Source organism: Culex pipiens, chromosome 3, assembly GCF_016801865.2.
Source record: "Culex pipiens pallens isolate TS chromosome 3, TS_CPP_V2, whole genome shotgun sequence".
In the NCBI taxonomy this organism is placed as follows: Eukaryota; Metazoa; Arthropoda; class Insecta; order Diptera; family Culicidae; genus Culex; species Culex pipiens.
The window spans coordinates 78,969,704-78,983,094 of record NC_068939.1 but is presented as its reverse complement, the minus strand read 5'-3'; the positions used below and the strand labels follow the sequence as shown (position 1 = coordinate 78,983,094).

General features: G+C 37.9%; 1 protein-coding gene across 1 annotated transcript; it reads left to right on the top strand.

Moving 5' to 3' along the window:
- Window positions 1-3,658: 3,658 nt before the first annotated feature.
- On the top strand, window positions 3,659-4,471 carry LOC120422636 (NADH dehydrogenase [ubiquinone] 1 beta subcomplex subunit 11, mitochondrial-like). The gene has a single exon (XM_039586133.2). It carries the CDS (start codon window positions 3,761-3,763, stop codon window positions 4,238-4,240), a length of 480 nt encoding a protein of 159 aa, XP_039442067.1. The 5' UTR covers window positions 3,659-3,760; the 3' UTR covers window positions 4,241-4,471.
- Window positions 4,472-13,391: the final 8,920 nt, after the last annotated feature.

Sequence of the window (13,391 nt, the reverse complement as noted above, 5' to 3'; positions counted from 1 at the left end):
GGTTCGACCTGCAGCTTGTAGGGGACATCTGGGACTACCATTTGAAACTAAGAACGCTTTGGGTAAGGCAGTTTAACATATTAAATAGACACTTTTACTTTTAGTGAATTTTTTGGTCGTAAATTTTTGCTCCGGAGACCCCTTAGATCAAATTTTTCGATGATAATTTCACCATATTCGTGTTCCTGAGACAATTTTATATTAGAAACATGCACACAAATGTTTATTTTCATCCATTTTAACCCTTTAAAAAATGAAAGTTAAAAAAAATTAAGAAGCTGCATTTTTTCTGGTGTCATCTAGTATCCTTGGAAACGAACTTGATTTTCAATAAATGTGATTCAAAAATTTGTTTTAACTTTTATTTTTTAAAGGGTTAAAATGGATGAAAATAATCATTTTTATGCATGTTTCTATTGTAAAATTGTCTCAGAAACACGAATATGGTGAAATTATCACCGAATAATTTGTTCTAAGGGGTCCCCGGAGCAAAAATTTACGACCAAAAAATTCACTAAAAGTAAAAGTGTCTATTTAATATGTTAAACTGCCTTACCCAAAGCGTTCTTAGTTTCAAATGGTAGTCCCAGATGTCCCCTACAAGCTGCAGGTCGAATTGAGTTGATATCTGGATGGAACATTTTTTTATTTGAGTTTGAAAATTATGCTATTTTTTCACTAAAATGCCAATAACTCCCTTAAGGTTTGACCAATTTGGATGCTCTACCCTGCATTTTGTTGCATTTTTTAAGCTCTTTCAGATGCATTTTGAATTTTGAAATTAAATTGAATTTTTTCAAAGTTATAGCCTTTTTAAGATTTTTGACGTTTTTAAACCTTCAAACTTAGTGTCCCGATTTGCCCCACTTCCCGTTGACCTAGAGTGCTCATATTTTGGCCAGATGCTAGTTTTATAAGTACAAACAACCCCTGAAAATTTCAGGCAGATTGGTGAGGTCGATGCGAGATGGGTATGCTTTGCTCGTGGACTCGCTCTTAAATTCATCATCGGGACTGGCAACACCAGCAAGCAACAGTCAAGTGTTTGGAGCTCTTCAAACTTTTCGATTTTTTCGCCGTAATTTACCGTGATTATCCGCGAGTTTGCTGCTCCAGCATGCCAAGGGCCGGCAGTGGCCGTGGCAGTTCGAGTGCGGCCTCGAAAAACCCGCGAAGCTCATCTACCGGCAGAATGCAGAAAGGTAAACACACCAACGCCGCATCGACCGCCATCGCGCACGGGAGCGTGCCCAGTGACGTCATCGATGAATCGCTATTACACGTGTCATACCGTCCACGTGAGTCCCCTGTACGGACGAGACAATCCACCCGGGCATCCGGGAGCACTTCCGGCCAGCAGCAGCAGCAGCAGTCCACAAGCACCACGACGACAACCACTTCCAACGTTCCCACCAGAAACGAATTCGAGATTCTGAGTGGAGAAGAAAACAAAACCGACAGTGACAGCAGCAGTGCTAGCGACGACGATGACGATGATGAACTTGCGCGCAAGCAAGAAAAGAAGAAAAAATGTAACTCTCCGAAGGAACCAATTTTTATTTTGGATACGCTGGCAGACACGAGGGCAGACAATGTTGACGAGTTGCTTGAGGGCCTCCAATATTGTCTGAAAATAGGTAAAACGTCAGTGCAAGTTATTACACATAACAAACTGAATTTCGACATGGTGGTGATGAAGTTGAAGTTGCGTAACTTCAAGTTTTTTACATTTGACCCTGCAAAGAAGGTTCCAGTGAAGATCGTCCTTCAGGGATATCCGGACCACCCGATCTCCGACCTGGAAGAAAAACTGGAGGGCGTCAAAGTTAAGCCTCGAGAGATTAAGGTGCTCTCAAAAACGAGAACGGTGACAGGTACGTACACATTGTCCTCCTGTACTTCGATCGTGGGTCGGTCAAAATCCAGGACCTTCGGCGGATCAAAGCACTGGACGGATTCTTTGTGACGTGGCGATTCTACATGAAGAATCCCGCCGACGCAGCCCAATGCCACCGCTGTCAAAAGTTCGGACACGGTTCAAGAAACTGCAATCTTCCGCCCCGGTGCGTAAAGTGCGGTGAGACCCACTCCACCGAAAGGTGCAATCTTCCGCGGAAAGACCAGCTGGGGGAAAACGCCCAGCAGCACAAAGCGAGCGTCAAGTGCGCGAACTGTGGTGGAAACCACACGGTGAATTTCCGTGGCTGTGCCGCGCGGAAAAAGTACCTCGAGGAGCAGGACAAGAAGAAGAAAGCGCCAGCGTCCCGCCAACCTCCGAAGACTTCGAGCTCGAACGCTGCAGCAGGTGGCGGCGAAGCGGTTCCATCGACCAAACCAGCGTAGACTAGCCGCTTCTGGGGCCGGTTCTCCCCGGGGACAAGCTGATGTTACCGGTGATGATCTCTTAACGCTTCCCGAGTTTTTCGCTCTTGCTGGAGATGCTTACGCGTTTTCGTGCCTGCCGGAACAAGGTAGATCAATTCCAAGCTCTTAGTGAGCTGATGATGAAGTACATCTACTACGGATAAGCTGCCTTGTGCAGCGAAGTTTTACGACGTCAACAGACAAAACAAACTGTGATTTAGTTTTAAGCTTTTTCTATTTCTATCCTTTTCCTTAGCAAATCTCGAAGGTTTTTTTTTTTAATTTTTCGCGATGTAACGTCACACGTCTTCACCTGTCACTTTTTGTAGATGGGTGTGTTTAAACAAAAGATTTTTTTTAAGTGGTACTTATGCAGTAGGACCTTTTGAAAATTTAATCTAGAAATAATCTTCAACTGACTGATTTTATCAACCCCCTGGCACCACTGTAAATGGCTAGAACGTTTGACAGTCACCAAAACCTCGAAGAGCTCACGTAGTAGTATTAGTGAAGAGCCCACGTTGTACTGGACCAGGGACTGGCCAAGTCCCGCTGTTGATCCTTCCGAACAACTCGCTGCAATCTCCGGCAGGGAGTAACCGACCAAGTGCAGAAACATCCTGGCCAACTCCCGCTGTCGACTCGCACAGAGAATCGAAGGAATCGCGTGCTTGTGTAGAATCCGACCTTTCGTGGACTCACAAGAAGTTCATCGCGAAGTGGTCCGAACAAATCTGAACTTTGAACTTGCAAAACCGTCTTCATCGCCACTTCGCGGGGCATTTATCCATAGTCTCTGGTGGATAGGGTCCTTCGGGAACTTGCGTTTGGAAATCCGTCCCGTGTCCCGTGCCGTTATTTTTCATGGAAATCATTAAATGAAATTTTCAACATTATGAAATAATGCCTTTTTCTACCACGCGGTTTGTTTATTTTCAAATTTTGACAGCAAATGCGTTCTTCATCTTCTTTGTCGTCTTCATGTTCGCGTCGAACATTTAGATTTCATAAACATGGCCGTCGTGACAGAGGGCTGCATTTTATTCGAAAAGTTCGGGTGCGATTTTCTTTTGCGTGTTTCGCCTCCTCTCTCTTTCGCGTGTGAAGAAAGTTTGCAAGCAAACATTATTTTTTATTGCGATTTTCCATCCCTGGTTCAGTGTAATAATATCGGTACCGCTGCAATAATTTGTCTGGTTATTTTCGAGCACCAAGCAGTCTGTTGAAATATCTGTGGTTTTAGATCGTATTCAAAACGTCAAAGAGCTGCGGAGAAAAAAACACTTCTGTTCTGTCACATCACCCCCAACTTTTTCGTTCCCCCTTGCGCGAGTGCTTTCAAGAAATCCGACCGAAAACCCTTTCGAACTTCTCGTCTTCGGTTCCGCGCAGAAGAATGTCCGGCTTGATGCGGTTGAACGGTGGCCAAGGGTCGCTGCTGGTGCGGGCCCTGTTCCAGCAGGCGGCCGGTCGCAACGCGCGCCTCATTTCGTCCTCCCAGAAGAACCGCGACGCGGCCACGATCGACGTGAGCAAAAAAGCTGCCGCGAAACCGGCCGAACCTGCGGCCAAAGCCGCTGCCTCTGGCAAGAACTGGGTCAGCTACGGATTCGACACCAAGAACGAGGCGGACGACAAGAATGCGATGCACGCGTCGTTCTTCTTCTCCGTGACCCTTTGCCTGGTGTTTGGAACGTTCTACTGGGCGTACCTGCCGGACACACAGCTCCAGGATTGGTCCCAACGGGAGGCTTATCTGGAGCTGAGAAGACGCGAGGCGGCCGGCCTCGAACCCATCAGCAAGGATTACATCGATCCGGCCCTGATGGTGCTGCCGTCGGACGAGGAACTGGGCGACTCCGAAATCGTTATCTAAGAAGTGGTCCGCGCGCGGAAGAGCAGAGGATTTTTTGTTATGTAATCCCGCATCGAAAGGTAAAATAAGTTTGAAACCGTGCTTATTTGTGTGTACAAAAAGAATGATGATCAGCTAACAAGTCAGCTAAAGTTTACCCTCACGGGATGATGGCACCGGCGGAACATCCGAAGATCACGGTGCAGAAAAACGATTCGTTCAATAAAGATTAGGATTTTCAAATGAGGTAAACATTCGAGATTTTGTCGTGCGCCTCATGAGTGAAGGTAAACAAAGCGTTTTTGATGACAGCCCTAGGGATATTCATTCTGGTAAAATGTAGGTGAAAATGTTGAATTTCTCATATCAGACAAAAGGATCTTTTTATAAATTATTAAATTAATTATAAATTATTAAATCAAATTTTAATCTTTATTAAAATTTGATATTGAATGATATAGCCGAGTATGCTGTTCGTTTAAGGGGTTACATACATGTAGAAAATCACAAAATTTCATATTACTAAAAATTTATTAAATTCGCTTAAAAGATGATTTTTAATCACTCCTGAAAGTTTCATGAAGGTATTTCTTCATTTAACGGAGTAAGAATTGATTAAATAAAAAAAAAAAGCTTAAATTTGTGCCATGCGTAAAGCAAACTGTCAAACTTTGTGAGCGATTTCTCTGAACTCCAAGTAGATTTACGGGTGCCACGATATCTCGAGATGGGATGGACTAAATTGGCTGAAATTTTGGGTGAAGACTCCCAAGACATATCCCGTGTGCATGACGAAGCCCGATTTTGTATATGAAAAACTGAAAAATATTTTTATCTTTTTTTTTAAATAAACTTTTTGAAAATCGGCCTTCGTCATGCACACAGGAACGGTTTAACGAAAAAAAAGCCGATATGGTCGAAACAAATTTTGAGATATCGTGGCACCCGTTTTTTGAAACTGCTAACTCAGGGTGGCCACCTCGGGAAAAAACCGGGAAAAACCCGGGATTTTATGCACCGGGAGAAAACCGGGAAAAACTCGGGAATTCGACTGACAAACCGGGAAAATATTTTAAGTTTATTTAAAATTTGACAAAAGCCCCTCTTTAATGTATTCAATATGTTCTTTTCTCAAATAGAATATTATTCCTGTTATTCTAAATGAAGAATTCGCGAAAACTAGCATTTTTTTTCCCTCTCCAGCAGCGGTTCTCGACCTGGGGTACATGTACCCCTGTGGGTACCACGAGCGGTCTCAGGGGGTCCAGAAAAAACCCCTCAAACGAAATATTTAAGAGAAAAAAAAATAAATTGATTTGAAACAAAAGCTAACAACCATATTTAAGGTGCAGTGAATTACGGGCGAATTATTTTTGACCAATCAGAAAATGTTTAAAAATATTTGAATGATGAACCTATAATTTGCATTCGTTAAGAAATTTTAAGAATTTAAAATAAAGTGCACCGTTTTAGAGTTTTTTTCTACGAATATTTGTTTCAAATTTGTAAATTGTGCCAACTACCATTTAATTTAAAACATTCAAAATATTTGTAAAAATAATCATATGTTTCATAATTTGGATATTGTCCATTCGACCTTTCTTTGCTAAAATATTAGTTTTGCATAAAATTAAAATCAGGTTTTTTTTTTAATTTAATGATCAAGATTTGTCCTTCAAAGAAAGCAGTAAAGAATATTCTCAACCATTCGATTTTTTAAAGATAAAATAGAATGATTTTTTATTGAGAATAGCTACAACTTCTAAACTTCTTCTATGGGGTGTAAGTGGCACTTAAAGGCTAACACATTCATTACCTTTCCTTGACACAACCGGACTTGGACTGACTTGATCCTAGCTGTCCCACCTCGCTCAGCAAAAAAAAAATAGCTACAACTTCTAAAAAATACTATGTATTAAATAGCATGTTTAAATCTGAAATCAAAACAGTTTTTGAAAATCTTTCAAATGTATATTTTGGGCAGTTTAAAAAATCTCTGTTCCAAAAACAATTCGTCGGTCATCATAAATTTGTACAAAATTATTTTTTTTTTAAATATGGAAGAAAAAATAATAGAAAAAATAGAAAAAAAGTCAATGAAAATTTAATTTACAGAAAGAATATCTCCAAATTGATTGGCATTTTCAGCAGATAGTTTAAGAAATACAGAAAAACATTTTATTTTGAAGCTTTACTAAGAAAACTGATTTGAAGAAATGTACATGGACGTTGTGTAAAAAAAAAAAAAAAAATATAAATAAAATTAAAGAACAAGCCATAGTCTCAACATTTGAATGCAAAAAGTGTTTAAAAATGCATTTTACACTAGTTCAGTTGTTTTGCAATTATTAGTCTTCAAAAAATGTACGGAAAAAACTTTTTTTGCAATTCCGTCGTGAAACTACTTACTTTTCCTGTCATTCTTAAAAGACGAAATAGCCTACTTTTCTGTACCAAAAATAACAGAATCGAATAGCAACACTTTTCAAAATAAATGCTGAAAAGTTCTACTTTTCAGCACTGAAATGGGTGCTGAAAAGTTGAACTTTTCAGCACTTGTTTCGAAAAGTAACACTTTTCAACATTTTTTTGATTTAAACGATTTATTGACAAAATACATGAAAATTCGACTCAAAATTTCACTCAATGGGTGTTTTTCGAAATTACAAAAAATGTTGTATGGAACTCGTTGCAAAACTTGATTTTTTCAGCACTCGTCGTATTTATCCAACTCGGTGAATCTCGTTGGATAAATGTACGACTCGTGCTGAAAAAATCCTCTTTTTGCAACTTGTTGCATAAACTACTATTGCGATATTAAAGACCGAAAATTTAAAAAAAAATCAAAAGATTATTAAATCAACCCAAACATGCTTAAAAATGATTCCAAACGCAGGAGAATGTATTTTAAATAGATTTCAGCTGATTGCACTCAATTTTCCATTGAAATTTAGATGTTCAATGAAAAAAAAATATTTTTTTTGCCCCCTGATTTTTCGGGGCAATTTTGAAGGGAGGGACAAAAACTTTAAATAAAATTTGTACCAGCCTTATGTGTTGTTGAAAAAATCGCTGCTCGATCATTTTTTATGATTTTTTACCATTTTGTGTTTTGGGTTTTTCAGACAGTTTTTTGAATTAAAATTATTTTCGAAAATTTATCCCATCAATCAACTTACCGAAGATACTTAATCGATAAAAAAAGTGTCAAGATACCGATTTTTTTTTTACATTTGTATGGAACTTTACTGCACTGCTGCCAAAGTGTATACATTTTTGTTTGGACTAATGATTCAAAAAGACTTTTTTGGTTAAAAAGAAAGTACTCACCAAAAAATTATAATTAATTAACAGAAATTGATAATTCTTGGAAGAATCATTCTTCTTGAATACACAAAACCTTTTTTCAAAGAAACTTTACGAGCATTTATATAAATGTTGATAACAATGTATTTTTGCAAATCTTTTCTACAAAATTAATAAATTGTAAATGCCATTTCCTGCTTTCTAATAATAATTTATTTTATTCTAAAAAATGAAAAAGATTTTTTTATTTTTAGTTTGTAAAATCTATAGAGCATGATGATGAAAAATCCCAATCATTAGAAAAATTAGAGGTTTGGATTGGAAACAGATAAAAACGGCTTCGTTTTCAACTTACTTACTTTGTACTCAAGATATTTGAAAGCTTTCTTGAGGAACTCAAACTTTGAACCAAATGTATGCGTTCCAAAAGTAGTTCGCTGAATATTTTCTTCTTTGTCAATTTTGGTAAAAAAAACGCGATTTTTCTAAAATCCTAATTAAATCGGGATGCCATATTCGAACGTTTAGGTTCTAGTAGAAACCTTGACCGTCAAGACCTTTGGTTTTCAGGTGCATCTCTCCGTTTTAGGTTATTTTTGTTTCTCAAATAATGTATGAAAGTCCGATGAAATAACTTGAAAAATCACACCATTCTAAAAAATAACTTTTCATCCAAATTTTAAAAGAGAGCGAAAGAGCCGCTCTTTTTAATGAGCAAACGAAAATGAGCGGCTTCTTTAAAAAAGAGGGTTTGCCCACCTCTACATTTTAGTGAAACAAATATTGTGTCACGTTCCCCAGAAATATTTATCGTGGTGATTATTACTATTTCCAAAATTTCCATTTTTTTTAAACTAAAAAAATACCCAATTTTTGTAAAAAACTAAAAAAATATAAATTGCATAATTTTTGATTTTTTTTAATCTAAAATTTTAATAATTTCTTTTGTTTTTAATTTTGATTCTTAAATTTAAATTTTCTAGTTTTTTTTTATTTTGAGATTTTTTGAGAAGTTTAAAAATGTTTTTAATTTATGACATTTTTGAAGCTTTGTTTTTTTTTTTACTTACCATTGACAAATTACGATCGTAATATTTAGTACGAGAAATCTCGATCGTGATGCGAGAAATTGAATTGATTGAAATATTACGCCCTAGTGCAAGAATCACCACGTTTACTTTTGTCAGCAGTTATTACAAGGCTAGAAAGTTTTTCCTTCTTTAAAGAAGGGAAAACTCTACTGACTGACACAAGTTGAATCTTACCTTTAAAAGAGAGAAGGAGTGTTTTCCCTTCTTTCAAATGAAGGGAATTTTTTTAGCCTTGTGATAACTGCTGACACAAGTTTAATTTTCCCTTCTTTAAGTTAGGGAAAAAAATCTTGACCGCTTTCAAAAATTTTAAATTTGTTATCACTAGTCAAGAGAGTTTTTCCTTATGGAAACAAGAAAAAAAACTTTAAAGCGAAAATTCAACTTCTGTTAGCAGTTATCACAAGTCAAGACAGTTTTCCCTTATTTAAAGAAGGTGAAATTCAACTTGTGTCAGGAGACCTTCTTAAAAGAAGGAAAAAATAATCAGTTATTGTAAGTCAGCAGTTATTGTAAGTCAAGAGAGTTTTCCTCTCAAAAAAGGAAAATTCAATTTTTGTCACCATAAAACAAATTTAGAAAGTCTTCTTTAAAGGGATTGTTGAAAATTTAAATCATCATGCAAAATGGGCAATATGCCAGAGGTCTAATTTGTCAAATGGAATCATACCAAATGACATCCATAATCCAATTTGAATTTTAATAAAAAAAAATCGTTCTTTGCGAAATACAAAATAGCATTCACGGAAAAACAAAAAATAATAAAAAGAAACTGAAATTTGTTCGGCATTTGTATAACAAATTTAACATGAGAAGGGAAAATTTCTTAGAATAATAGAACGAGTCATACGAGAATTTGCATTTTCTGTTATTTCCTCAAGATTTTTTGAAGGAAGGAAAATCTCTTGGCATGGGTAAAATTACTTTGTCCAGTTTTTATATCTTCTGAGAAATTCAAAAAAATCTAATCTTTGAAATTACTTTGCATCAATTCCTAATATTTTTCGAGAAAGAAACTTTTCTGGGGAATGGTTTTCGGGGAAACGTGACACAATCGAAAAAAAATACAATTTTCAAACTCAAATAAAAAAGTGTTCCATCCAAATATCAACTCGATCCGACCTGGAGCTTGTAGGGGAAATCTGAGACTGATAACGCTGTGGGTAAGGTAGTTCAACACATAAAATAGACACTTTTTCTTATGAGCAATTCTCTACGAAATCGGTCTTTTTTCTTCAATTTTAATTTTTGTATTTTTTAATCCGGCTGAAACTTTTTTTGTGCCTTCGGTATGCCCAAAGAAGCCATTTTGCAGCATTAGTTTGTCCATATAATTTTCCATACAAATTTGGCAGCTGTCCATACAAAAATGATGTATGAAAATTCATAAATCTGTATCTTTTCAAGGAATTTTTTGATCGATTTGGTGTCTTCGGCAAAGTTGTAGCGTAGGTATGGATACGGACTACACTGGAAAAAAAATGATACACGGTAAAAAAATTTTTGGTGATTTTTTATTTAACTTTTTATCAATATAACTTGATTTGCAAAAAAACACTATTTTTATTTTTTTTTATTTTTTGATATGTTTTAGAGGACATCAAATGCCAATTTTTTCAGAAATTTCCAGGTTGTGCAAAAAATCTTTGAGCGAGTTATGAAGTTTTGAATCAATACTGATTTTTTCATAAAATCGAAATATTGGTCGCAAACATTTTTCAACTTCGTTTTTCGATGTAAAATGTTTTCAAGTAAAATCCATATTTAGGTGACTTTTTTGAAAATAGTCGCAGTTATTCATTTTTTTTTTAAATTAGTTCACATGTTTGCCCACTTTTGAACAAAAATATTTTTTAAAAGCTGAGAATATTCTCTATTTTTTGCTTTATTGAACTTTGTTGATACGACCCTTAGTTGCTGAGATTTTGCAATGCAAAGGATTAAAACAGGAAAATTGATGTTTTCTAAGTCTCACCCAAACAACCCACCATTTTTTAATGTCGATATCTCAGCAACTTATGGTCCGATTTTCAATGTTAAAATATGAATCATTTGTGAAATTTTCCGATCTTTTCGAAAACAATATTTTCAAAATTTTCAAATCAAGACTAACATTTCAAAAAGGCCAAACATTCAATATTACGCCCTTTAAAATGTTAGTCTTGATTTGAAAATTTTGAAAATATTGTTTTCGAAAAGGTCGGAAAATTTCACGAATGTTTCATATTTGACAATGAAAATTGGACCATAAGTTGCTGAGATATCGACATTAAAAAATTGTGGGTTGTTTGGGTGAGACTTAGAAAACATCAATTTTCCTGTTTTTAAACCTTTGCATTGCAATATCTCAGCAACTAAGGGTCGTATCAACAAAGTTCAATAAAGCAAAATATAGAGAATTTTCTCAGCTTTTCAAAAATATTTTTTTCAAAAGTGTGCAAACATGTGCACTCATTTAAAAAAATGAAAAACTACGACTATTTTCAAAAAAGTTACCTAAAAATGGATTTAACTTGAAAACGGTGCATTTAATAAAAATTTCACTAAAGTACTTTTTGATTGCAAATTTGATTTTACAACGAAAAATGAAGTTGAAAAATGTTTGAGACCAATATTTCGATTTTTTGAAAAAATCTGTATTGATTCAAAAATTCATAACTCGCTCAAAGATTTTTTGCACGACCTGGAAATTTCTGAAAAGTTGGCAATTGATGTCCTTTAAAACATACCAAAAAATTAAAAAAAAAAAAAAAAAAAAAAAAAAAAAAAAAAAAAAAAAAAAAAAAAAAAAATAAAAATAGTGTCACCTCCGTGTACGCACGAGTGCAAGCAGCAGTCAAGTGCTCAGTGCTCCATCGTTTTTTCGAAATTTTTCGCCGTTATTTACCGGGATTAGCCGCGAGTTTGCTCCTGCAGCATGCCAAGGGCCGGCCGTGGCCGTGGCAGTTCGAGTGCGGCCTCGAAAAACCCGCGAAGTTCGTCTACCGGCCGTGTGCAAAAAGGTAAACAAACCAACGCCGTGTCGACCGCCATCGCGCAGGGGAGAGTGAGCGCAGAAGGAATCGACAAAAAGTTACTACATCCCGGATATGTTCCGAGATCACCAGTGCGAACCCGTTCCGGTACCTCCGGTGCCACGACCAGTGGCACATCAACATCCGCCAACATCCCCATCAGGAACGAGTTCCAGATGCTGAGCGACGATGAAGAAAACAACAACAACAACACCGACGGTAGCAGCACTACCGACGACGACGACGACGATGATGGTCGTGCACGGAAAAAAGTGCCGACGTCAAAAAAGAACAACTCTCCAGCGGAACGTAGACCACCTCCAATTTTTGTTTTGGACACGTTGGCGGACGATGTTGACGAGTTGCTGGAAGGCCTCGGATATTGTCTGAAAATCGGTAAGTCGGCAGTGCAAGTGATTACACTGAGCAAAAAAGATTTCGACCTGGTGCTTGAAGAACTGAAGCGTAGCAACTTCAACTTCTACACATACGACCCAGAGAAGCCCCCTGTTAAGGTCGTTTTGCAGGGTTACCAAGACCGTCCGATCGCCGACCTGAAGCGACACCTCTCGAACGCCGGAATAAAACCGCGGGAGATTAAAGTGCTCTCGCGCAAGACAACGGTCACGGGTGTGCACACTCTGTACCTGTTGTACTTCGACCGCGGCACCGTCAAGATCCAAGACCTGCGGCGGACTAAAACATTGGACGGTTTTTGGGTAAACTGGCGGTTTTACTCCAAGAACCCGACGGACGTAGCGCAATGCCACCGTTGCCAGAAATTCGGCCACGGCTCGCGGAACTGCAACCTCCGGCCCCGCTGCGTGAAGTGCGGTGAATCACACCTCTCCGAGGCGTGCGCACTGCCACGAAAGGCGGACTTGGGGGACAAGGCAGAACAAACCAAGCCGCGCGTAAAGTGCGCGAACTGTGACGGCAACCATACTGGCAATTACCGCGGATGCGTCGCGCGCAAGGCCTACCTCGAGGAGCAGGAAAAGAGGAAGAAGAAAGCCCACCCTCCACAGCGAAGTACGAGCGCAGCCGTTCCTACAGCTGGACAGCCTACGGTTCCAGCGGACAACCCAGCGATCCCTCCTGGATGGGGGCGTTCGTTTGCCAGCGTGGTCGCTGCCGGTAGCGGCGATGCGGCCCAGCAAGGAGTCACCGGGGAAGATCTCTTTACCCTGCCGGAGTTCTTTGCTCTCGCGGGGGAGATGATGACGCGGTTTCGGAGCTGCCGTAACAAGGCGGAGCAATTTCTGGCCCTCGGGGAGCTGATGATCAAGCACATCTATAATTGATTATTTTTGTCTGTGATCTAGTTTTAAGCTTTCTCTTTATCTATCCTTTTCCCATTGCACTTTCTGTAAGTTTTTTGAAAACTTTTTCTTACTCTTGTCAATTCCATAGTTATAAGTAATAATTTTTCGATTGAATTACGATGTAAAACACAGCTGAAAGGAACACCAAAACTCTGTTATATACCTAAATGAACTCATTGTAACTTGGATTATTCACAAATAAAACCGAATTGAATTGAATTGAATTAAAAATAGTGTTTTTTTGCAAATCAAGTTTTAGTGATAAAAAGTTAAATAAAAAATTACCAAAATTTTTTTTACCGTGTATCATTTTTTTTCCAGTGCAGTCCGTATCCATACCTACAACTTTGCAGGAGACACCAAATCGATCAAAAAATTCCTTCGAAAGATACAGATTTTTGAATTTTCATGCATAATTTTTGTATGGACAGCTGCC

Excerpts from the sequence above, each read along its gene's own strand:
- LOC120422636 (XM_039586133.2), top strand. The coding sequence starts at position 3,761 with ATGTCCGGCTTGATGCGGTTGAACGGTGGCCAAGGGTCGCTGCTGGTG.